Genomic DNA, 27,462 nt, shown 5'->3' with positions numbered 1-27,462 from the left:
GAGTCATACGCAGAGCATGTAGAATGAGAGTAACACCAAATTATTAGCTGCTATTAAAGATGGAAATAGTTTAAATGTAGAAGGAAAGTTTACTAAATAGACATACAGTACACCACCATTCAAATGGTTTGGGTAGGTTAGATAAGTATGAAAAAATACTTTATTTTTTAATAAAAGACACTAAAAACATAACAATTTCTGTGATGCAAAGTTGAATTTTCAGCTGCCATCACTCTTCAGTGCTAACTTATATATATATATATATATATATTAGGGATGTAACGGTATCAGAATTTCACGGTACGGTAATACCTCGGTATGAATGTCACGGTACGGTATTTATTGAATCATTTACAGGAAAAAACAAAACTTATGAAAATACTCCAAAAAAGTGCCAAAAGTGTCAATGACATACAAATTAGCCATCTATCGGTAAGCTTTGAAACAGGAACTTCAATTTTAATAAACAAAAAATTATTAAACCATGTAAAAACAATAAAGTTTCAATTTAGTATTGTTGAAAACTCATCACATTCAACATTTAATCACACTCAGCCCATCTACACAGATGAGAGCGCTGCTAGTCGGACTTCTCATCAAGCATCTCCCGCTGGATCTAATCTCACTATATTTATTAAACGGGATATTTCATTTATCTTGTTGTCTTTATCTAACGACATATTCCCTGACTTTGGGCATTGGAATCTATTACTTGTTCTCAGGTAACGTGTTTTGGCTGAGCGCAAAGATAAGTTAATGATTAATGTAACCACGTACATTCTGTATATTGACTGATCGCTTGCCTTTATTTCCTATAATGTATAAACTTATTGTATGTTATACTTTTAAAATGACCATTATCGATTATTAAAACTGATACTCAGCAAAAGAGAGGCTGTGTTTCGTATTTTCACTGAAATTGAAAGGAGGCAGTTGTTATCGGCTCCGTTTTGTTATAAATATCCACACAGTGAAGATGACGCTCATCTTATGCAGCACGACGCCTCAACATGTCTGCTGTCTAAGTTGCTAATATTAAAATGAAAATAGGCAGTTCCTTAAATCATGTTTACATTTTATTGTTGATAAAGTGAAACAACGAAGCCAGGGTGATGTGAATGAAGTTATAAAGTACACTGTTCCCTTTGAAGATTTACCCGTGTCCTCGGTATAGTCTGCTTTTCCATATCAAACTGAGAAGAAGAGACTGCAGCCTTGATCAAACTTGCGAAGTCTGAACTTACAAGGAGAGGATGCAGGACTGAACTGTGCGTGTTAGGCTACTTAATATTCAGGAAAAGCCCCAATCAGAGAGGCGAACGTCTGCAGCCCCGCCTCCGTTTTCAGATGTCTCCGTTTTCCATTATCCACACTGAGACATTATCCACACATTTCGAAACGCTCCGTTTTCGGCGCTCGAGAACTCCGGCGTAGTGTGGACGGTTGGCGTAACCGTAGCAAAACTTATGCGTTTTCAAACTAAAACGCATTAGTGTAAACGGGGCCTTAGAGTTTTCCAGCTCTTTTCATCCCCGCTTTTAGCAGCACACTCCATTTCCGCATTACTGGATCTGTAGCGACAACAGACCGCAAGGGATGATGGTCAAGCATGGGCTGATGGGTATTGTAGTTTTCGCTACCTCCCGTTCGCTTCATTCGCCTAAGCAAATTTTCTCAGAAGACCTATAGTTTTACCGAGTCATGCGACTTCGGTAATATCGAAAAAAATTAATATTGCGGTATGACGGTATTTACAATACCGTTACATCCCTAATATATATATATATATATATATATATATACACTCACCGGCCACTTTGTTAGGTACACCATTCCAACTGCTTGTTAATACAAATTCACTCAATCACATGGTGGCAGAAACTCAATGCATTTAGTTTAAACCGGGTAAGAAAGGTGATTTAAGTGACTTTCATGGTTGTTTGTATTTCAGAAACTGCTGCTCTACTGGGAATTTCATGCACAACAATCTCTAGGGTTTACAGAGAATGGTCAAAACAAGAGAAAACATTCAGCGAGCTGCAGTTCTGTGAGCGCAAATGCCTTGTTGTTGCCAGAGGTCAGAGGAGAATGGCCAGAATGGTTCAAGCTGATAGAAAGGCAACAGTAACTCAAAAAACCACTCGTTACAACTGAGGTATGTAGAAGAGAATTTCTGTACACACAACACGTCCAACCTTGAGGCGGATGGGCTACTGTAGCAGAAGACCACACCGGGTGCTACTCCTGTCAGCTAAGAACAGGAAACTGAGGCTACAATTCGCAAAGGCTCACCAAAATCGGACAATAGAAGATTGGAAAAATGTTGCCTGGTCTGATGAGACTCCATTCAGAAGGTAGGGTAAGAATTTCGCAACAACAACACAAAAACATGGATCCATCCTGCCTTCTATCAATGGCTCAGGATGGTGTGGTAGTGTAATGGTGTGGGGGTTATTTTTTTGGCAAACTTTGGGCCTATTAGTATCCATTAAGCATTGTGTCAACGCCACAGCCTACCTGAATATTGTATACATCCCTTTATGACCACAGTGAATCCATCTTCTGATGGTTACTTCCAGTAGGATAGCGCACCATGTCATAAAGCGCAAATCATCTCAGACTGGTTTCTTGAACATGATGCTGAGTTCACTGTGTTCAAATGGCCTCCAGAGCTCAATCCAATAGAGCGCCTTAGGAATGTAATGGAACTGGAGATTCGCATCATGGATGTGCAGCCGACAAATCTGCAGCAACTGCATGATGCTATCAAGTCAATATGGACCAAAATCTCTGAGAAATATATTCCAGTAGCTTGTTGAATCTATGCCACGAAGGATTAAGGCAGTTCTGAAGGCAAAAGTGGGTCCAAACTGGTACTAGTAAGCCGCACCTAATAAAGTGGCCAGTTAGTGTGTATTACAAGTGGGGTTTTCGTAGTATGTGTTGAGAAATTCACCTTTTGAATGGTAGTATATACGTTAAATGCAAATGACGTACAATGCTGCTGCTGTGTTAATGGGAGCGTGCATATACACATGTACATATAAAACATGATCAAAAAAAAGTTTGAATTAAAATATACTTGGTGCTGTCTAGCTAAAATCACACAAACACATCTCAAACAATGTGAACAATTTGAACAATATATACATTTTTTCTTCTAAATTTGCTATTGTGAATATAACATGTTTTGGGTGGTTGCTAGGATGTAATGGGGGTTGTCAGGGTGTTGTTATAGTGTCATGAGTTGGGGTTTATATAAATGCATCAGTCACCATATCTCAATACTTCACATATTTATATCTACAGACTCAATATGACAAATGAAATGCTATTTGAGTGGGACCAGAAGGAAAATAACGCTTTGTGGTTGTGATATGTTTTGATTGCCATGGGCAAACAGCATTTGACACATTTTCTACTGGGAAAAGTATGAAGAAACACTGACACCTGCAGGCGAGGAGAAGAATAGACTGTTTTCTGTTAATCTTTCCATTTTAGTGTAAAAACAAATAGTGCTACTTGATTGCTTGAACGTTGGTGACACAGGTGAAGCGGATCAGACTGGTTTCCATTATGATTAACAAAGACTATACTGAGTCATATCAGCCAGAATACACAGGAAACAGCAATAGCACAAATGTTAACACCTGAACTTATTCATAGGGGGAAAACTGCTTTCTTCGCAGAAGCTTGTCTGTACATGTAAATGTGCCCGCTGTGCTGTCTACCATAAGAAATGTACTGTATGAATCTTGGTCAGTCTTGTATGAGCAATGCTAACACTGATAATCTGATGCTCTGTACAGCTTTCCACTGCTGATCTTGTCAAATGCTTTTTGGCCCACAGCACTGTAAACGAACATCATTCTACACAATGAGTGCCATTTACTTATTATGTACATACTGAACACATCTAAACTACATTTATATAAATCAATAAAAAAAACTATTTAACACAGTAAAAGCTTTTATCAATTATTTATTATTAAAAATGCATTTTTTTGCATCCATGCTACAATATATTAGCAAAATAGCCATTTCTAAAGTGTTAAACTGTAATTATTACTTTAGTTTAAAAATATAGAAATAATGTGAATGTAATATTTCATATTATAAACATAATATAAGGCAATAAGGACCTTGCAATCACCATGAAAAATGAATCAAAATTTGAAAATATTAATTAAAATTACCTCCCTGTTAACATGAGCCCTGTTACCCTTGAATGTATCAACATAATCCTGTTAAAAACATTAAAATTCTATTTAAAAGTTATGTTTCAGATACAAACACTTCAATCTAAATGTACCAAATAGTACATTATCAAAATACAAAATGCACCCATTGCATAGAATGGCTTATGATATGATGAATGACGCATCTGATGTGGCTCTGTATTCTATAGCTCATTAAAATGCAGTAGTCAGGCAAAACGTCCCTGCATTTGCATATGGCATGTCCTGCATCCCCATATGCTGTGTCCATGAATAGAACAGCTCTCTCTCTGGCACATTTAGTCATACAGAGTGCCATGGGATCATCTGAGCATCTTCTGTTAGCTGCATTAACCTTCAAAAAAGCTTTAGATCAGATACTGCTTATGATTTCAGTTTCCAATATTTTGAAACACTCGTAAGGCCTAGAAACAGACAGTGCAGTATATACGGTAAAGCCAAGAAAACTGTTCTATCCTTCAATGCACACTGTCGCCAGCTGATGGAGCTATAGTTATGTCATATTTGCCATTGAGAAAATAACTGAAAACTCCATCACACAAACTAACTGCTTGGCATGCAGTTTGTAGCACTCTTTTTATCAGGCCATGAGATGAAAGCGCACATGCAGGAATTATTTTCTAACAGGGACATGCATCGATCAATACCTGTTTTATGATGCGAATACATATCCTTATTGAAGATTCCAACAATTATGCTTGCAAAGAAACTTTTATATATATATATTTTTTTTATCCAGACCACAAAAAGTCAACAAATATATGCAATCTTTTTATTTAATATTATCTTTATACTCAGACACTATTTAATAAATACCATCTCACAAAGCCACACGGCCCACATATACTGACCTTACAGAAAAACCTGTTACTCATTTGAAACACGGGAAACACATGAAACGTGGTTTTGGTATGTGGTTTTTAAAGTGATCACATTTTTTTCCTCAAATGAGAATGGTCCAAAATCATAACAATCTTAACAATATCGTAAAATGTGTTGAAATCAATCAAAATGATTATATATTATTTTACATACACAAAGCCACATGTTTCATGTGTGTTTCACTCGTGTTCCACATGTGCTTTTAATGTGAAGCTTATATAAAATTGATTTTGTACAGGCAGAATTGGCAGAAAGAATCATTAAAATAATTGATTACTGAATTATGGACATTTTAAATAGTATCAAATAAAAATGTCTATAAATCTATCCCTGAGTTGAATCATACACTCCAAACAGTCACTTCGTATGGAAACCAGTCTGTCCTCAAACCTTGTCACCTACTCAGGGTCAGCACTCGGGATTCTAGAGTTTCTTGCAGTTTTGAACTGAATCAGATCGGAGCGTATGCGCGATCTCATGGAGCGCTGTGACTGCTGCCGAGCACCCAGATAGGGAGAAGTGGGAGCAGACCTGGCAACATGAGCGTCAGAGTCCCTGCTATGAACAACTTGACAAAACTCAATACTTAACGTCTCTGGGTCTAAGACTAAAGTCTGAGTGCCCAGGTTCCACTGCGACTGGCCAAGGAAAAACGGTTGGGTTGAGGAGGTCCAGAGGGACGAGGATGGAGTAGGTACATCCAGTGAAGGAGAGCTACTAGCTGATGCAACCACATTGTTTTGGAACGGAAAGGAAGGGGGTTTGGACGCAGTGGGACTAGGGGGAGCAGTGAGTGCAGTTCCAAGACTTACTTTTTGAGGGCTGCTCTTAATTTTTGGCACTTTCCCTCCACGGCCACAGTGCGACTGCTCGTGGTCAAACTCCAGGTCCTCCAATCGCTGCGTGAGGGCCAGTTTCTGCTGAATGGCCATTCGCAGGAGGGAGTTCAGAGTCTTCTTTTCATCTTCTGCGGCAGCCAGCTGCCTCTGCATCTCATCTAGTTGAGTTACATACTCATCACATCTAAACAAAGAGCAAGAGAGATTTGGAATTTACATTCAAAGTGATTAGCTCTGTTTCCATCCACTGATTTATAAACACATTTTGGGATATCGCATAAAAACACTAATGGGACAGTTTTAATGGGCAAAGCTGCAGGCCGACCACATTATAAAACATTTTAAATGTTGTTTTGGTCATTCTAAAATCCTTTAACCAAAGCACATCATCAATGTGGTTCAATATTAATAACTCCCAGAACTGTCTTGAGCATCTTCCCTCCAAAGGAATGGTCTCTTGCTTCCATAAGCCCCTGCGCATTCATTGTGTTTTGTCTTTGTCTACTGAGGTACACGTATTTATTATATAAGAAAAAACGCCAATGATGACTCCTTCAACCATTTTCTTTTTAATATTTGGCATATTTATCAGGAAATGATGAATGTGTTCTCTTTAACTCATCGGATTGAAACAATGCTTTATTCGCAAATGTTTTCTGTGATATTCCAGTTTACCACATCATTTTGATTAACATCTTTGGATGAAAACATAGCATTTGAACTACATCCGAAGACCTTTAAAGTTGGAGGAGAGCGGCAGAAAATTTATATAATGTTAACTGCAGACAAGAGCTAAAAATTTACCTTGTTGCAAACATTGCTCTCAGTGAGGAAAAGGTGGCTGCATCTTCTTTGAGAGCCTTGAGTTCATTCCTAAGCTTCATCATTGTCTCCGTCACCATGCATTTCTCATTTTCATACTTGCTCTTGAGGTTTGCCAGGGCCACCTCAGCAGTCTAGAAACAAATATGACAAAGATATGATGTTCTGTTAGGTATGCTTTTATTGCTAAATTTAAAAGTAGTTCTTGCAGAGACTTGGTCTTCTACCTGTTTGTTGGCTTTTAGGACAAGACGTAAGGTGGCGATCTGCTCTCTTTTGGTGCTCAGGAGCGATTTGAGTTTCAGGATCTCCTCCATGCAGGCCTCCTTGTCCTTATCGAGGATAGGCGCCAACTCTCTAGCAGCAGCCCTCTGCCTGGACAACTGGAGAGAGCGGTCTACAGCCTTCTGCAGGTGCTTGATTTGGTCACGGATGATGGCGTTGAGGTTATAGATGTTCATGGGCTCCCTGCGGAGATCACCTGTCTCTGGAATTGTGGAGGACGAGAGAGATGAACCATTGATTGGTGAACCAAATGGGGTTCTATTGGGACTTCCTCCTTCCCCTTTAATTCCGTCTCCAAGGGGTTCCTTCGAGGGAGAGTCTTGAGGACTCTTGGACATGTCTGAGGAGTTCACAGCTGCAAGACGCCGAGCTAAACGTGGAGAAAGCAGGGCTCTTGGGTCTTCTGGGCCTTTGAGACTGCCACTACGTGTGACCCGACTCTGACGGTAGTAGTCCAGCATGACACGATTTGGTGTTTCATTGTTGCACAAGCAGACGTGGTGGTAGAGCTGAGCAAGTTCCTCGCTAAATGTAACCAGCTCATCTTGAGCTGCATTCAGCATGCCGTTACTTTCGCTGGCCATTCCAGAAGCACACCGAAGCTCAGCTTCCAGACTGCTGACCCGCTCACGGGCCTCACGACAGCTTTTCTCCAGTTGTTTCACCTGTTCTTCAAGCGCATGGACCTTCCCGTCGCTGTGGTTGCTCTCTTCTGATTGGCTCTCCAAAGACTGGTTATACTTTTCCTTCAACACCTTAAGCTCCGCCTTCAAGTCAATGACCTCAGTCACGGCAACTCTGTATTTGCACTCTAGAAGCTCTATTCCATTGATGTCAGTCTCAAACTCACAGCAACCGTTAATAGGACCGTCGCCCTTCTCGGACTCTTCTGTGTCAAACTCCTTGTCATTGTGGAGGCGTTTCATAGCATTAACACGTTCCGTAAGGCGGTGAACACGTCTGTGCTGCTCAGTTAAAGCACCCTGCGTGTGCTGCAGTTGAGTTTGAGACTCCTGCAGGTTGGTAAGTAGAAGTGCTTTCTCTCGCTCAACCTGGTGGAAAAAAATATAAAAGTGAACACATAAAAACGAATACATATTTAATAAAATAAAAGTATTTATTAATTTAATAATACATAAACATTTAAATAAATAATTTGTATTTATGTAATAATTTATTTTAGTTAAAAGAACAAAAATACATTTGTTTATTTATCCATTAAGTTCTTTTACATTTCCAAACATTGCAGGTTTATTTAAGTCCCCTAATCCCAGAAACGTCTCCAACACAAACAAACATGCATTATCACTGATTATTACACGGCTGTTTGGAATACTCTGATTGGTCAGTTGCTACATTCCAAGGTATGCTATTCCCATATAACAGCAGCTGAAGCTAATAATACAGGCTCATCGTGGTACATCCATGTTAATCATCAGTGAATACATTCACATACATGTTTATATGCGTGTCTGTCAAGCTGCTGTTTTTGACTATTTGGTGCCATCTTGTGACTTAATAACATAGGCTAGCCTATGCTCCATTCAGTCATTTTTTCTTCTGTCAGATTTTAATAAAATATTATGACTTAAAACTATGTTTTGAGTAAGCTTTTTAAGTTTTGTGGGAAGTAGCTATGTTAAAATCAAGATTATGCACATAACAGGCGGTTGTTTTTGCAGAATAAAGCCCTTCAGCCTTATACAACAGCACTATGCATTTGGCGTCATCTTGTAACTGAATAAAATGTAGGTTAGTATATCCTCCATTCAGCCATTTTCCTGTCTATCAGCTTTGCCTTTATTTAAAGAATCAATAAAATAAACTCCACTTTGCATCAGGCTGCTGATAAGCCTGCGTGGCTTTATTCTGTGATAACAACCGGCTGAATGTACTTAATGCCATACTTAACATAATATTTTTTATTTATTTTAAAGATAATATAAGAGACTCTGCATGGTAAAATTTATGCTCTAATGTTATTTGCTTACCAGAACACTGGAAAAACATGGAATATTTTAGTTTATCTATGTGCATATAAAATTCCCATCTATAGACAAGCGTGAAAGTTAGGTGTGTTGGCTTGCTTGTCACAAATTTAGCTCAACCACAGACATGTGATTCCTGTCACTGAGCTCAAGTGCTGCTTAATTGCTTTTTGATCACTCATTGTATCGGAAGTGTCAGCCATCCAACAGCTTGAGGCTGAGATCGCGAAAAACTATTGATTCCTTTTTGGAGAGGATCCAAAGAATAACAAAGGGAAATAAATTTGAAAAGTTAGCAGAGGTGGATGGGGAAACACTTTTTGTTTGGATGAATGCCAGGCAATCAGATTTATTCGAAGAGTGTGGAAACAAGTAAATAGAAAAAAAAAAAACAGAGATGTACATGTGCAAAATGCATCTAAATACCAAATAATACTGTAGCTACTGGTTTATACAATATGAGGCTATGTATTTGATGTCCATCCCACACAGTTAGAGAAAACACTATATACACAATCCCTAGAGGAGACTCCTGGATGCAAACATGTTATGTAATACTTTTATGTGAAATTGATCTGTTTCGACTGTGTGGATGAATTTATGTGTGGTAACATTGTTTTTAAAGCATACATGACCAAATCAGCCCATAGTTCTGTCAACAGATTGTAATAGATATATTTCATTGTAATATTATGATAATATTTCATTTAATAAGTAATTTTAATTTATATTTTTAATTTGAAAATTATATATATAATTCTGTAAAAAAAAGAATATATATATTTTATTAGAATATATATAAGTATTATTTTTGATTTTCTTTTTCTTTTTTAAATACTTCTCAAATTATGTTTAAAAGAGCAAGGACATTTTCACAGTATGTCCGATAATATTTTTTTCTTCTGGAGAAAGCCTTAATTGCTTTATTTTGGCTAGAATAAAAACTGTTTTTTATTTTTTGAAACCATTTTAGCGTAAAAATGATTAGCCCCTTTAGGCTATATTATTCTCGATAGTCTACAGAACAAACCATCATTATAATAACTTGCGTAATTATCCTAACCTGCCTAGTTAACCTAATTAACCTAGTTAAGACTTTAAATGTCACTTTAAGCTGTATAGAAGTGTCTTGAAAAATATCTAGTCAAATAATATTTACTGTCATCATGGCAAAGATAAAATAAATCGGTTATTAGAGTTATTAAAACTATTATGATTAGGAATGTGTTGAAAAAATTAACAGGGGGGGGGGGTAAATTTATGGGGGCTAATAATTCTGACTTCAACTGTATATATATATATATATATATATATATATATATATATATATATATATATATATATATATATATATAATTTTCTTTTTTTTTAGAATGACAGACTGAACTACATTCACTGTAACTGTCATGTCATACTCTTTCACTTGATTTGCTGTGTGATGCTCCTTTAAGCAGCTGATGCTCTCTATGTTTCTGTGTCAGCACTGGCAGATTTTCTATTCTTGTCCCATGCTGTCTTTCTTTGCTGAATATGCCCGTGGCACACATACATACAAAAATATTACTGTGTCCCTCTTTTACAGGGACAGCCACAGAGCACTCACTCATAATGGTAATCAACCTGACAGTAGCCTCCCAAAGCACAAAAGAGACCTTTGCGTCTACTGCATTCCACTTTCCTTCATTCAAATTTACACTTGAACACTTAAAGGGGCAATTTGGCCAAAACTGAAAAATGTGTCATTGTTAACTTTACTAATGTCCTTTCAAGCATGTAATATGAAGATTTTTTTTAGAAACACTGGCAACTAAATAATTAGGGTCAGGGTGCGAGCTACGGCGGAGCTAAGGGGCTCCCCTAAATAAGGCAGGGGCTCCTCTGAAAACATGATTTGTGAAATTTTGGAGGGTCTCAAAAATATTCACCAGGTTTTATTTTGTGTGGTTAATGTGCGTTTTTTCAGTATTGTGTAATGTGATCATGGATTATCACGTGTAAAGGTGTAAAAATATCATTCTTGCATGCATGACGGCGATTTACAAATCACTTAAAAAAGATAACTACATATTCTTGTCCTAAGCATTAAGGTGTGAGGGGCGAGCACTGAGGAACAAAGTCCAGTCATGTCAAAAACCGACAGCCAGATGCTGGTGGACAAAAATATGATGTGACGTTGTTTGTTTTGTATTATTTGCTTCATACAGTAGGCCAATACAATGGGTTTTTTAAGCTAAAAGCAGGGTATACTTGACAAAACAGAACCCTTTTCAATGGTGTTTCTTTCATTGTCAAATACACGATTATGTTTTACTGGAGTTATCCTGTGTGTTTTATAGCCTACATTATTGTGGCAAGGGACTCTCAAGATCAAAGTGACACCTCCCCCCGTTAGAAAAAATGGGCTCCCCCAAAGGCTACAGTATAGTTCAACTATTGATTTGGCTTCCCAGTGGCTTCCATTGTACAAGAAATGCAATGGACAAAAGAAGATATTTTGAAAAATTACGTAAACATGTAACCATTGACTTCCATAGTATTTGTTTTCCTATCATGAAAGTTAATGGTTAGAGTTTTCAGTTTTCTTCAAAATATCGTCTTCCAACAGATTAAAGAAACTCAAACTGGTTTGGAAACACTTGAGTAAATTTTCATTTTGGGTGAACTATCCCTTTAAGTTTCCTGCATATTTAGTGTTGAGCAGTTTAGAACAAAGTGAGAGTGAGTACCCGATAACAGACTTTAATTTACAAAAATGTAATGACAAATGTCTAAGTAGAAGTTTCAAGAGAATGAAAGTGTGACAAAATGCAAGAATATATAAATGAAGAGGTAAATGGCTGTTTTAATAAATAATTTATTTAATAAATAAATAAACAAGAATACAAATTTAGTGAGTCAACAAGATATTCAAATGAGATCTAATTTAAAAGACAGATGGCATTTGAATACTCACTTAAATACTATGTTGACCCTGAACATTTGTATTCTTGTTTATTCCTTTTCATGTGTTCAATACAACCGTTTACCTCTTCATTTATGTATTTATGCTTTTTGCCACATTTGAATTTTATGTAGGGTGCTGAGTTGCTGGTTCGAACCTCGGCTCAGTTGGCGTTTTTGTGTGGAGTTTGCATGTTCTCCTTGCTATCACGTGGGTTTCCTCCGGGTGTTCCGGTTTTCCCCACAGTCCAAAGATATGTGGTACTAGTGAATTGGTTAAGCTAAATTGACCGTAGTGTATGAGTGTATGTGTGTGGATGTTTCCCAGAGATGGGTTGCGGCTGGAAGGCATCCGCAGCGTAAAAACGTGCTGGATAAGTTGGCAGTTCATTCCGCTTTGGTGACCCCAGATTAATAAAGGGACTAAGCCGACAAGAAAATGAATGAATGAGTAAATATTATGTTCATATACTCTCTAACAGTTTGCCCAGTTGCCAGTTTGCCAGTTCGTAATTGTTTTTTTTTATCACTGAATCATTATTTTAAGAGAGACAAAAAGGGACAAAAGTTCTGCTTCATTCAGTACCATGAAAAGTGTTTATAAGTTACTGAATAAAAAAAAATAAATAAATAAAAATTATAAATATAATTATATCTATAAATATATTTATTTATACAGTTGAAGTCAGAATTATCAGCCCTCCTGTTCATTTTTTCCTCAATTTCTGTTTAACGGAGAGATTTTTTCAACACAATTCTTAACATAATAGTTTTAATAACTCATCTCTAAGAACTGACTTTGTCTTTGCTATGATGATGGTAAATAATATTTGACTAGATATTTTTCAAGACACTTCTATACAGCTTAAAGTGACATTTAAAGGCTTAACTAGGTTAATTAGGTTTAATAGGCAGGGTAGGGAAATTAGGCAAGTTATTGTGTAACGATGGTTTGTTCTGTAGATTATCGAAAAAATATAAAGGTTAAAGAGGCTAATAATTTTGACCTTAAAGTTGTTTTTAAAAAATTAAAACTGCTTTTATTCTAGCGGAAATAAAACAAATCAGACTTTATATATAGACTTTATATTATTTTAATTTTAAAGTGTGCATCACAGTTTATCATGAAACCCAACCCTATAATACCCCCTGTCATGAACGAACTACTCATTCAAGTTATGTATGTTTTTAAGAGAGAATGCATTCTCAAACAGCCTTTTTTTAGAGCCCAAATTAGTAAATAAAATGTACATTTTTAAAAATAAAATAAAAATGTTTAGTGGAGTGATTTCTCTTTAGCAACAATCTAGTGTATTTGTCCTATTCATGCTCAAAAAAGAGGTATAACAACTAACATATCAATAATCAATCCAAAAAAATACTATTTGGACAGATGAAGTCAAAATTATTAGCCCTCCTGTCATTTAAAAAAAAAAAGTTTAGGAATTTTTCACAGTATTTTCAATAATATTTTTTCTTCTGGAAGATTTTGTCTTATGTGTTTTATTTCACCTAGGATAAAAGCATTTTTTTTAGCATTTGAAGGTCAATATTATTTGCCCCCATAAGATTTTTTTTTCTCGATTGTGTACAGAACAAAGCACAATGTTATACAATGACTTGCCCAACTAACATAGTTAAGTCTTTAAATGTCACTTTAAGTTGAATACTAGTACATTGAAAAATATCCAGTAAAATATTATTTACTGTCATCATGGCACAGATAAAATAAATCAGTTATTAGAAATGAAGTATTAAAACTATTATGATTAGAAATGTATTAAAGAAAATTTTCTCTTTATTAAACAGAAATTGGTGACAAACATATAGAGGGGGCTTATAATTCAGACTTAAACTGTATATTATAATCAGATTATCCCATCTTTTACGACTGACCTGTATGAGCTGCTGCTTGAGTTTCTGTATCTCAGACAGGTTGAGTTCACTGAAGAGATCAGACACCGGGAGCATCTCTGTCTTCCTGCGATGGTATTCTCCTTTTGGTCCATGTCCATTACACTCATTATTACACCGGTTGCTGTCCTCGTTGTTAGGACTGGTCCCGGAAGCAGACGTGCCATTGGTCGCAGCCTCCTCTGCAAACTTCAGACCCTCCACGGCAGAGATGGCCAGGTGAGTGCTGGCTCCATAAACACTGTCAGTCAGGCTGAGATGATGAGCCAGCTCTTTTCTCAGATTGTTCTTCTGCTCTCGTTCGCTCTTCAGAGAATCCAACGCTTCCTCCAACTGGCCTTGGGAAATGTCTTTTAACCGTAAAGCATCTTCTAATTGACTGTTGAGCAGCACCGTTTCTTCTTCAAGCACTTTGATTTCATGCTTTAGACCCTCATATTCCACCTGTGAGAAATAAATGGACACTCAACTGTGGAATATAATAATCATAATAATGATAATAATAATGATGATAATAAAAAAAAAATAATATTATTAATAATGATGATGATGATAATAATGATCATATTATTATTATTATTATTATTATAGTTAATAATAATAATAATAATAATAATAACAATAATAATAATAATTATTATTATTATTATAATAATTATTATTATTATGATAATAAAAGAAATAAACAAACAAACAAATACATAAATACATATAATAAAATAATAAAAAATAAAATAAGACACACTGTCACTCATTTTAAATAAAAGTCATTACAATTCCAATAATTATAGCCATAAAATAAATATATAAATTAAGAAAAATTATTGTATGTAGTCTTTTTAATACCAAAAAAAGAAAAACAATATTCCATCTTTACATTTTCTAAAGACTGTATCTTTGAATAAAATAGAAAAACATAAAACAAAAAAATAACAAAATTATTTAAATTAAAATAAAATAAAACAGACATACTGTCACTCATTCAAACTAAATGTTTTCCTTTTTTAAATTCATTTGAAACAGACTGAGATTTTTACTTTAAAATAAGTTTTTTGGTCAATTTAAATATGGTATAATTAAATGTAAACATCCCTTTCTTTCAAATCAACCAATGACCGTATAGCCCTCACTACCAAGATCTAAAGAAATTATATGTTTCTGAAAATGCTGTTGATGGTGTGTGTTTACCTGATTTTGTTTGAGTGTTGACACTAGTTTCTGTAAAGTGATGTTCTCCTCCTCCAGCTCAGTGTAGTCCTGCAGAAGTCTGGCCTCTCTGAACTTATACTCTCTGATCTCCTCTCTCATCCGGCTCCTCTGCAGCTCTAACGTCTCATTGTTCTGAAAGACACGCAAAAGGACAACACAGAAAAAAGTAAGCACAAGCCTATTGTAAAATTAATATGCAATATACAGTGGAGAAATAAGTATTGAACACGTCACCATTTTTCTCAGAAAACATATTGCTAATGGTGCTGTTGAATTGAGATTTTCACCAGATGTTTGTACCACCCAAAGAAATCCATATATGCAAAAAAAAAAAAAAAAAAAAAAAAAAAAATCCAATCAGTTTACAAATGAAGTTATGAGTAATAAAATGAAATGACAAAGGGAAAAAGTATTAAACACATGAAGAAAGGGAGGTGTAGAAAGCCCAGACAGCATCTGAAATCTCTCGGTAGTTCTTCTGCAACCATTTGCCCTTCCTCACTGAACTGTAAGTTAATATTAGCTGCTTTATTCCAACTTCTACATTACTATGATGAAGATGAATCCAGGGTGGATATTTCAGCAAGACAATGAATCAAAACACAGCCAAGAAAACTCTTAAATGATTTTAGAGAATTTTACTGTATAAAATACAGTAATTCACAAATTCAGGGATGTGCGAACAGACCAAAATAGTATCATATCAGGTGACTTTTGTCATATACTTTTATCACGACAAATATAAACTAATTAAAAGATTTTAAAGGTACCGTAAATTAAAATAGAGGTTTTTAATGTTAGGATCACTATGTTAGTCTTAAAGATTTCTATACGCTAGTCGGCTTCAAAACCGTAACACAGTTTGCATTAAAAAGATTTAAACAAACAAAGCTTGCAGTTTGTCGCTTCTGCCTAAATAGATCAATCCCTGAAATCACCTCATACTTCAGTTTCTCATCAAATTGTGTGACCAATACAATGCTCTAAAATATCTGACATGCCCTGCCCACTTCAAGACGCTTCTTATTTGCTTTTCATTTGATGCGCTGGGTCTCAACCACTCTCAATGGCAGAGCTGTGATAAAGACTAAATGCTGTGTGCTGTTTTTTTAAAAGGGGAGGGGTTACTATAAAGTATGTCCCGCCCCTTCTTCATGTTTCATTTGAGATTTTGTCAAACATCGAATAAAAGTGCACATTTCAAAGCACTTCATGGGACCTTTAAAGGCACATTTTTGCCCCTCAGTGAAAGTTGTAAAAGCATATTAATTGTTAAGTTAAAATACTCTTTTATTGTCAAAACATGTCAAAATTTCAACCAAACTTTTCACAAATATGAAATGCAAACATACAGTAATGCATAATACATAATGATATGTATTGAACTTGTTCCTTGACTTTGGCGACACTATGCAGATGTTCTTAATTTAATTCAATTTAATTTAATTTAATTTAATTTAATTTAATTTAATTTAATTTAATTTAATTTAATTTAATTTAATTTAATTTAATTTAACTTACTTTTAATTATTCAATTTTAACGTTGTCATCCATAACATTATACGGGACATATAACAGATCATAATCAGACAGATAAAACCATGCATATAGCATTATGCATATAAATCTGTTGAATATTATTATAACTGAACATATTAACATATATTCTGCCCTAGAATCCCCTAGCATTCATGTTTTTAAAAAACTTGTTAAGACAAACTTTTTTAAAATTGCATACAAATATAATAGTATGTAAAGTATGCGTTTTATGTACATTTGTTTATAATGTATGTGTTTGTGTGTTTATATTTATGTACAGTGCGTGTGTGTGTCTAAATATATGTATATATGTGTGTACATGAATGTATTTATCTGAGAGTACATTTAGGCTTAATCCCAGTTCTACCCCTTAGCCTATCCCCTACCCCACGTTTTGCGCGTTCCTGTAAAGGTGTGTCCCAATTCTCTTTAGCTTAAAGGCGTAGGGCTAAGGGGAAGGGGTGAATACCCCTTCGAATGAAGATTTTTCAGGACCACACTCGAAACCAAGGGCTAAGAAAATTTCACAGAATACACCAGCCACAACCGCAGGATGGCTGCACCCGGAAGTAAGATCCAGAATTGAGTGTTTTTGTCATATTACAAATTTTTACAACAAACAAACATGTCTTAATATATTCATAAGCGCGTTCATGTTTTACCGTCATGCTTTTAAAAAAGGCTAAAATAAAAACCGCTAAATTATGCGATCTATAATTCATAACTCCTGTACAGCAGTCCCACAACACTCTGACACTCGATGACACTCCAATACCCTGTCCGAAAAGTCTAGTGGCAGGGAATGAGCTTTTTACAGTGTCTGCAATAATGTTAATGTTGGTTTTGTGTGTTTACAGAGATGAATATGGCCACTGTGTAAATGCGCAGTATAGTTACGATCTTATTGCCTTATTATATCGTTATGATAACATGATATATGCCTTCATGGATTTCTTAAAGATAAATACCCCAAAATAAAGCAATAGGAATAACTACAGCAGCTGCGATCATCTGATCTCATACTGTATGAAGCATGAGATCAAGATGACATATGATGACGTGTGCAGGTGCTGTAATGCTATCCCTTTTCTTAGGGGTAAGCCCTTCCCCTTCACTCTCGGTTTTAAGGGCCAAGGGGAAGGGGTACAAAAATAGAATTGGAATTGGGACTTACTGTTTATTTTGCTCTATTTGTGCATACATTTGTTTTTTTTTTGTATATCTTTATCCGTTTTTTTTTTTTTTTTTTATATTTTACCTGATATTGATGTTGTTTCTTAATATTTGTTTGCTTGTGAAGCACTTTGAGTTGCATGTAGGAAAAGTGTAACAGTTTAAAGTGCTATACAAAAAAATTATCATTATTATTATTTTTATTATCATTATGGGATGTGTTGTTAGAAAGCACACCAAAGCAATGTACATTAACATTTCTCTGTGTTGCACCAAACATGGATATATGATAACTGATATGATCAATCCATAGAGATGCCTTTGGCTTAAATATAAAAAGCACCGAACCCTGTGATGATACTGAGCATGTCCACACTTCTGCAAACAGGAACTCTGGATAACAAATTGCTTGTCGTCAGAGGAAACCCTCAAGTCAGCACTTTCTTCCTCACAGTTCAATCTATGTGAGAAAGTCGAAACAAAGGCTCCTTTAACAGCTGAAACAGAATGTGACAAGCAAGATGACAAAATGTGGTCTAAATCTTAATGCATCAGAGATGGTACAGTAGCGGTAATCTAACAATGATCCACAATGAGAGGCCAAAAGGTAACTCTTTAATGCTATTTAATCACAACGTTTGCGCCAGCACTGACAGGGTAGTAATCTTTGAAACGCTTTGAACTGTTCTTCAAGAGCAGTTCACTGGAAAAATCACAATTGCTGAAAGAAAGAGAAAACCCCCAGCACTGCACAAAGCAGGCAGTACTGCTGATGAAGAGTCAAAGGTGTGGAATAGACATGGGAAGAGAGCCAAACTCAGGAGAAAACCTATAGTTGGCGCTGATTGAGCAGTAAGACAGGCATGTTGACCATGGCATATGTTTATATTCTGAATATTTATATAAATCATGTGTTACCCTGTAGTCATAGGGATCATTTTTCACACATGAAAGCTGAATAAATAAGGCAATATTTAAAAAAGGACAATACTTGAAAATGTGGAGTCAGAGAGTTAAAAAAAAATCAAAGTATTGAGAAAATATTAAACATTAATGATTTCTAAAGTTCTTAGTAATACACATTTCTAATCAGAAATCCAAAATTAAGTTATATATATTCATGGTGGGATATTTATAAATATCTTATACATGAAACGTTGCACATTAAATCATTCATTCATTCATTCATTCATTCATTCATTTTCGGCTTAGTTCCTTTATTAATCCGGGGTCGAAATGAACCGCCAACTTATCCAGCACGTTTTAATGCATCGGATGCCCTTACAGCCACAACCCATTTCTGGGAAAACATTGAATAATTTTTGGCAAAAAAAAGAAAGAAAATGTAATAAATTTAAATGATCCAATACATGGCTATTGTAAAAAATAAACCTACGCAACATAATGGAGTCACATATTTTAATAATCTGTTTAATTTTTTTATTCAGGTCAAAAGTGAGAAGGGGTTGCATAAAGTGTAATACAACTTTATTTTTTCCCTTCATTCATTACAACGTGCCCTGCTTAATTATTATATTTTTCAGAGCAAAAAAATTAAATTAATTATTAATGATTTACAGAAGAGACCAATTTAAAAGTCACTCAGTGTAGAATTGATGACAAACGAAAACACTCAAAGAGAAAAGACACAAATATTCATGCTTTTCCTGTGTTTTATTCATTTGTCAGCAGGTAATTTATTATAACCACTTATTCTTTTATGAATTTTAGTAAAGTAAAGGTCAGAATAAGTTGTATAATTGTAGCATCATTTTGTTACATTAAATTAACATTTATTAACTCTGATGGTCAAACTTTATTTTGATGGTCTGTTTGTTGAATTTTAGTTACATTGCATGTAAAGTACATGCCAACTAATTCTCATTAGATTATAGGTAGACTGTTAGGTCTGCCTATAGGGTTAATGTTACCTCAGTGTTTCCTCTAGGATTTTTTTTCCAGCTGTGGCGGCACGCCTTTCTTTTACACAGATCTACCAACTACCTGTGGCGTTTTTTCAATGACAAATGTTTTGAGCGCAGTATTAGAAGTCGGGATCGCATTTATGTAATAGCCTACGAGCATGCAAATCTCTTTGCTTGCATGCCGATTTCCTCTGCTCATGCACAAAACTTCTTGCACGCCACCTCAAATATAAGCCACTTCAAGAGCGAGCAGATCTTCTTGTGCACTCTCAAATAAACGCTGCTGAAGTGAATTTATGTAATAAGTATGTCTCCAGCATTTATTAGATTTGCTAGGAATATTTATGAATGTCTCCAATAGACCTACAGAGTAGCATTAATGCGTACTGAAGTAAAGTGAAACGGCTATATGCCGTGTTTGCTGGCCTCACGCATCATGCGCCTGTCAGTCAGCCAATCAGTCAGTCAGCACGTCACCTTAAAGGGTTAAACAAATGACGCACAGCACTACTACGGTTACAGAAAGGTTTGCATTGTTATAATTCACTTACCCTTTGATATTTTTTGGTGCGATTATATTTGCTATTAAAAAAACAATGTTTTGAATGAGAAGCTATAATGTAGCCATGGCAGGATGAATTTTGGCATGGCGCCCCGCCATGGAAGAATGAATGTAGTGGAAACCATGTACCTATGGGGTTAGTGTTAGGTCTACCTATAGGGTTAATGATAGTGCTATAGGGTTAACGTAAGTAAACGTACTTACAAAGTTTCTCTTAGTCAGTTAAATGTCTGTTGAAGGAGCAGTATCAATGGATATTAAGCAGACACTCTACTTATACTCAAATGGACCATCAAAATAAAGTGTTAACACTCATTTTAAATATGATTTATGCATTTAAATCGATCACTTTAATTTAATATGGACAACAAAATGTCTTTGACCCACAGACACATTTTATACTATACCACTCTCAGTACCATTTCAGCACTATTTTCCCCATAAAGAAATAATACAATAATTATTCTGGAGAAAATTACCATTACAGAGAGTTGGCATTAACCACTTCAGACCCTGCGTCCATTACAATGGACATCACATGACATCCCATTTTTCAGAAATTTGGAACCTAATTTAGGTCTGAATTGGTTAAGAGATTCATAATTCAAAATGTGTTCGATTTATTTATTATTTATAATATTATAAAACAGGGTGGCACAGTGGCTAGCACTGTTGTTTCACAGCAAGAAGGTCGCTGGTTTGAGACATGGCTGAACCAATTGGCGTTTCCGTGTGGAGATTGCATGTTCTCCCCGTGTGCGTGGGTTTCCTCTAGGTGCTCCTGTTTCCCCCACAGTCCCAAAACATTCGCTATAGGTGAATTGAATAAACTTGATTGGCCGTAGTGTATAAGTGTGTGTGATTGAGTGTGTATGAGTGTTTCCCACTACTGGGTTGTGGCTAGAAGGGCATCTGCTGCATAAAACATACTGTATGCTGGAATAGTTGGCAGATCATTCTGCTGTGGCGACCTCAGAAATAAAGACTAAGCTGAAGGAAAATGAATGAATGAACACTATAAAACATTGAAGCAGATGAGCTCCAGCAGCAGAAGACAACACAGTTGATTATCCTGCAAGCTAAAAACCAACCCACACAGGCTCACTAAAATTGGCCAACCTGAATTCATAGGTCAATCCTGATTTGTATCAAGTTAAGGCAAGTAGATGGAGCATAGTAGCGAAAGGCATACTCAGCCTGTTTTGACTGAACTCTGGGAATTTCTAATTTACTTGATCCTAATGATCTGAGTGATCTGTTAGGTGAGCATATCTGTGATGTATTGAGGTCCTAGGTCATTTAGTGATGTACAGACCAGTTAGAATACTTCAAGATCTATTCTGAATGTAACTGGGAGCCAATGTAAGGACCTAAGGACAGGTGTGATGTGCTCTGATGTTCTGGTTCTGCTCAGAATGTTGGCAGCAGTGTTCTGGATGAGCTGCAAGTGTCTGACTGTCTTTTTGGGAATGCCAGTGAGGAGGCCGTTACAGTAATCCACCCCAGTCCTAACTGTAAACAAAGCATCAAATTCTTGCAATGTTTTTGAGATGAAAATATACTGATTTACTTTGTGCTTTGACATGACATTTGAAATTCAGATCTGACTCCAAATTGTCTCCAGAAACATTTTTCTGATACACTCTGCTTCCCTTAGTATAAAGTGAGCATTGTTTTAACACCAGTTTTGCCTGCATAATGTTGCTATTTCCATAGTTTTATGACCACATTGTATCTTGTGAGGGCTACTTACAGCAGTATAACACACTCACACTGTTAAATCATCATTGATTTCTTGAACTTGACAATGAAACATGTTTGCAGTTGTTTTGCTGTGTATTTTAATGTTAAACTGTAGTGTCTATGACTAAAAAAATGTGTCTAAAAGCTATCTCCTACAAATCCAGCACTCATAACTGGAATAAGAGAATCAAACACTGATATGGCGTCACATATTTTGCTCATCCTGGCTGATGACCTTTTCATGAGCTAGGTTATTGATTACTGTATACAATACTGCAGCTCTTGTAGAGGATGTGATGTCTCATTGCATATTTAAAGCATTGCTGTGCCCGTTCAAATGAGCTGGACATGCACCCCAGAGGATTACCGAACAATTATCTCCCAGTACAGCTCTATTGTAGCAGTGGTAATCATGGGCTTCACACACTCAGGGGTCAGGAGCAGTGCATGAGCCAGTACTAGAGAAAACCTAGCATGTGCCATGCCAAAAACCTCTAATGCTGGTTAAAAGACTGAAATGATTCAACTACATCATGAGGTAGACCAAGGCCAAAATTAGTCTAGTGGCATCAAATGATGTTGCAAAAATAATGGTCGGCTCACAGCCTCTTTTATTGGTCAACAAACAGGTACTGGGAAACATCCATACACACTCATTCACACACATAAACTACGGCCAATTTAACTTACCCAATTCATCTATACCACATGTCTTAGAACTGAGGGGGAAACCAGAGCACCCGGAGGAAACCCACACGAACACGGGGAGAACATGCAAACTCCACACAGAAATGCCAACTGACCCAGCCGGGCCTCAAACCAGGGACCTTTTTCCCCAATTTCTGTTTAACAGAGAGACTTTTTCAACATATTTCTCAACATAATAGTTTAATAACTGATTCCTAATACCTGATTTATTTTATCTTTATCATGATGACAGTAAATAATATTTGACTAGATATTTTTCCATGACAGATTTTTTTTCTATACAGCTTAAAGTGACATTTAAAGGCTTAACTGGGTTAATTAGGCTAACTAGGCAGGTCAGGGTAATTAGGCAAGTCTTTGTATAACGATGGTTTGTTCTGCAGACTTTCAAAAAATAAAGCTTAATGGGGCTAATAATTTGACTCTAAAATGGGTTTTAAAAAATTTAAAACGGCCTTAAATTCTAGACGAAAAAAACAAATAAGACTTTCTCCAGCATTTTATCAGACATACTGTGAAAATTTCCTTGCCCTGTTAAACATCACTTGGGAAATCTTTAAAAAAGAAAACAAAATAATCAAAGGGGGGCTAATAATTCTGACTTCAACCGTATATGGCTAGAACTGTGCTAAACACTTTTATGTGTGATTAACTGGTGACCTAAAATGTTTAATTTTAAGATTTTTTAAGGCCAAACTAGATCACACTTTCAAACTGAAGCTTTTAAAACATCTGCTCAAACATTCTCAAACCAACATCAAAGTTGGTTCAGACAACAGTAAAATTATTTAAAAAAAATCTTCTAAATCCCTTTCTAAATCATTTACTGATTACATAATTATATATCATGCAGTTTTGCTTACTGGATTGTTTTTCTTGTTTAACTGGTGTTTATTTACAAACAGAAAAACAGATACAAATGAACACAGATATAATTTTCTGTGTAGCATAAAACATTAGCTACTGAATGAAACCTATTAGTACTAATGTAATCTAGGTTGTATCTCTGAGTACCAGAGTGCACTGTGGTAATTAAGCTCTTTCAAACTGATAGGTATGTGAACCCAGTGTGAAATTCTTGGTGAAATTCCCTGTCTCATAGGACTACCGTTTGCGTGTGTGTGTGTGTACAGTGTGTCTTTGTGCCGACCTCAGGGCATTTCTCTTATGGTCCAGCTTAGCCACGGATTTGCCCCCTACAATGCACTATGGCGACAGTCTGTGACCCCGACACCAGTGACTGCTGACACACTACACATACAGACTGACTGCCCTCAAAATAACCCTTTGACCCAAGATGAAGTCCTCTAAAACAAATGTTGCAAATCACTACTAATATATGTTTTGTGTGTGTTTGTGCACACACACAAAGGGTAAGCTAAACGTGAAAAAAATATATGATTTTACGATTTTATCAATTCTTTTTCACTTTTTTAAGACAATTTAGCAAATTATTGAAGCAAACAAGGCAAACTAGTATCCCTGTTCAATAAAAAAAATTCCATACAAGGTAACAAAGCATGAAAGAAAAAAAAAAAACAGACCATTTAGCCCAAAGTAGGGCAGCACAACATATAATTTCAGCATTGATATCACAAAGTGTGTCCACAATAGTGACATCGCAGAATATGCAATGTTGAGGGATCATAGTTTATCAGCACAACAGTAGAGATGAGATTTGTGGAGTCATTGCAAAGTATAGCCATAACAGAGCGAATCTTTCTCATTTGTATGCGTTTTAAAGGAATTTCAAGTAAATTTAAAGCATTCAGGCACAAAACTGTACAACATTTGTTGTTTTAATGACAACTAATTTTATTGACTTATTAATACAACGAAGATCATACAGTGTTATTTTACATTCCACTATTCAATTTCTGTGCCTGAATACTGTTTGACATTTATTCATTTTATACATGATTGATATACAAGAGGGCTTCTCAAAGTCCAGACTCTGGTCCGGATCCAGACCTCAAGGGTATTCAATTCCAGGCCCGACTCCATTTCGTATTGCAAGACTGTGCATAAAGGATTCAAATTGTGGATTTCCTTCATTGATAAATGCACAAACGATATAAATAAACTGTTTAGTTGAAAAAACCCAAAAATCTGGGCCAAAATAAAATCGAAGGCAATATACTCTGTTGTCATGACATCCAGTGATCATACGAGGCTTCAAGTGATGGAGCAGGCTTATCGCGTGCACGCCAGCTTTAACACATCGCAGCAAAGCGATCATTTGAATGGATGAAGACATCTGTGTCACGGAAAATGGTGAAGAGAATAGACAGTTCAAAGTTGAATAGACATATAGGTGTGCGTTTATTTTGCCACAAGCCAGCACAAAGCCATTCTGATTTATTTGTAATGAGACAATTGGAGTTGTAAAGAGTGGAAATGTAAAACCCCATTATGAAACAAAACACAGACATCTCGAACGGCAGTATCCACTAATTACAGATATAAGGACCACAAAACTACTAAAGAACACCTAAAGTTTTCATTAGGCACCTTTTGTATTTTTCACTTTTTTTGGAGAGAGGTCTGAATGCAGACCTGGTGCAGTGGGCCTGCATGCAAAGCTTTTTAATTCCCACACCTAACCCTAGCTCTCACAATGACATCACTAGCTCTACTCAGTTCATTGTGTCTGACATTGCATCTCTGAGATATATAGTCTCAGCTTCCATCATCATGGCTGCATCCAGATGATATTGGCCTACCTTTTGTTGTGTTCTGTATAAAAATGCACTTATATTAGTGGTTTTGCCACATTTGCATTGTGTTTATTGTGTTTGAATGCAAATGTCACTTTATTTAAAGAAAAATGAATAGTGTTGACTTGTGATACATGTAATGGATGTTTATTAAAAATAATTTATGTAATATCAATTATTACGAACCTTTGACCTTAATAAAATTCAGATTTTGACCTTTTAATGTAAACATTGAGAACCCCTGATATACAGTTAAAACCAGAAGTTTACATACACTGTAAAAAAGGCACATAACCCTTAAAAAAAAAGTCAGATGTTAATGTGACTTAACTTTTTCTCTTTTTGGTAAGTTAGGATTATCACATTTGTTTCTGTTGTGTTTAATAGTAGAATAATGACAGATATATTTTTTTGAGAAATTGTTATTACTTTTCTTGAAAGTCAAGTTTAAATACAATAAGATTATTATGCCTCTGAAAAAGCTAAGATGATGGTGTCAAGGTTTTGGAAGTTTCTGATTGGCTAATTGACAACATTTAAGTTAATTGGAGGCACAACTGTAGAATAGTATTTAAGGAAAACCTCAAACACACTGCTTCCTTGTGTGACAACATGGAAAAAAAATCAACAAGCCAGAATCAACAAAAAAGCCAGGTTACAATTTGCTAAATTACACTGGGAAAATTAAAATTTTTGGAGACATGTCCTGTGGTCTGATGGAACTAAGATTGAACTGTTTGGCCATAATGACCAGTGTTACATTTGAAGTATGGGGGCGGCAGCATCATGTTGTGGGGCTATTTTGCTGCAGGAGGGACTGGTCCACTTCACAGCATAGAAAGCACTGAAGCAACAGTTTAAGACATAAGCCAGGAAATTAAAACTTGGCCACAAATGGGTCTTCCAAACAGACCATGTTTTAGAGTGGCCATCACAAAGCCCTGATCTCAATCCTATAGAAAATTTGTGAGTTGAAAAAGCTTGTGCGAGCAAGACAGCCAACAGTTTTGACTCAGTTACACCAGTTCTGTCAGGAAGAATGGGCCAAAATTCCTTTAAACTATTGTGAGAATCTTGTGGAAGGATACCCAAAACATTTGACCAACGTTATACTGTTTAAAAGCAAAGCTAAAAAATATCAATGAAATGTGTGTAAACGTTTGACTGTCTAGAAATTAATAAAACATTTTTTTAAAAATATCTCTCATTATTCTGGCATTTAACAAATGTAAATAATTTAGGTAATCCTAACAGACCTAAAATAGTAAACATTTAGTATGATTTACCATCAGACATTTAAAAAAAAAATGGTTATGTTGTTTTTTTTTAGAGTGTATGTAACCATCTGGCTTCAACTGTACATTAGGATCTCCCTAATCCATCTAAATTCATGATTTTTTTTTCCAAATAGAGCTATTTAAGCCATCTGGTGAAATTGTATTCCTAATGCAATATATATATATATATATATATATATATATATATATATATATATATATATATATATATATATATAGCTGAAAAACAAAATATTGCAATGTCAGATTTTTCCAATATCATGCAGCCATAGCTCAAAGTACATTTTAGAGAATATTTGAACACATCTCACCTCTCTGAGTTCCTGCATTAGGGCGTTGAGGTGTTCGGTCTCTGCTTGGGCGTTGGAGGCTGCGGAGCTGCTCACTTTGAGCTGGGATTGAAGGTCATCCAGACGTCCCATGTAATAGGCTTCTTTAGAGGCTGACTCCTGCAGCAGCGTCTCTTCATTTGTCTCCCCATCCTCGGCTACTTTACGCTGGTTGGTGTATGCCTGACCAAATGCCTGCAGGAAAATTAAAGACAGAGAAAAGAAGAAAAACAACATCAAAAAATATACATTACAACTACTACACTCATCGTCCACTTTATTAGGTACATCTGTCCAACTTCTTATTTATGCAAATTTCTATTCAGCCAATCCCATGACAGCAACTCTATG

At 35.8% G+C, this 27,462-nt stretch overlaps 1 protein-coding gene across 4 annotated transcripts in view; it reads right to left on the bottom strand.

The window, feature by feature from the left end:
- The window catches only part of bicd1a (bicaudal D homolog 1a), a 69,099-nt gene that overhangs the window by 7,267 nt on the left and 34,370 nt on the right, over nt 1-27,462 (bottom strand). For 3 of the 4 annotated variants that reach the window (XM_021467767.3, XM_005156469.6, XM_005156470.6), the window contains exons 2-7: nt 27,094-27,306; nt 15,097-15,249; nt 13,891-14,352; nt 7,009-8,118; nt 6,764-6,915; nt 5,933-6,143 (exon numbers count right to left, since the gene is read on the bottom strand). In XM_021467767.3, the coding sequence (XP_021323442.2) occupies nt 5,933-6,143; nt 6,764-6,915; nt 7,009-8,118; nt 13,891-14,352; nt 15,097-15,249; nt 27,094-27,306 (2,301 nt within the window). Of the gene's footprint in view, nt 1-3,279; nt 6,144-6,763; nt 6,916-7,008; nt 8,119-13,890; nt 14,353-15,096; nt 15,250-27,093; nt 27,307-27,462 lie in introns of those variants that run through there. The other variant, XM_679637.8, reaches the window with a different exon arrangement.

This window comes from Danio rerio, chromosome 18 (genome assembly GCF_049306965.1).
Source record: "Danio rerio strain Tuebingen ecotype United States chromosome 18, GRCz12tu, whole genome shotgun sequence".
In the NCBI taxonomy this organism is placed as follows: Eukaryota; Metazoa; Chordata; class Actinopteri; order Cypriniformes; family Danionidae; genus Danio; species Danio rerio.
Note: the sequence above shows the minus strand (reverse complement) of the source record. Positions and strands in the feature narration are given on the sequence as shown.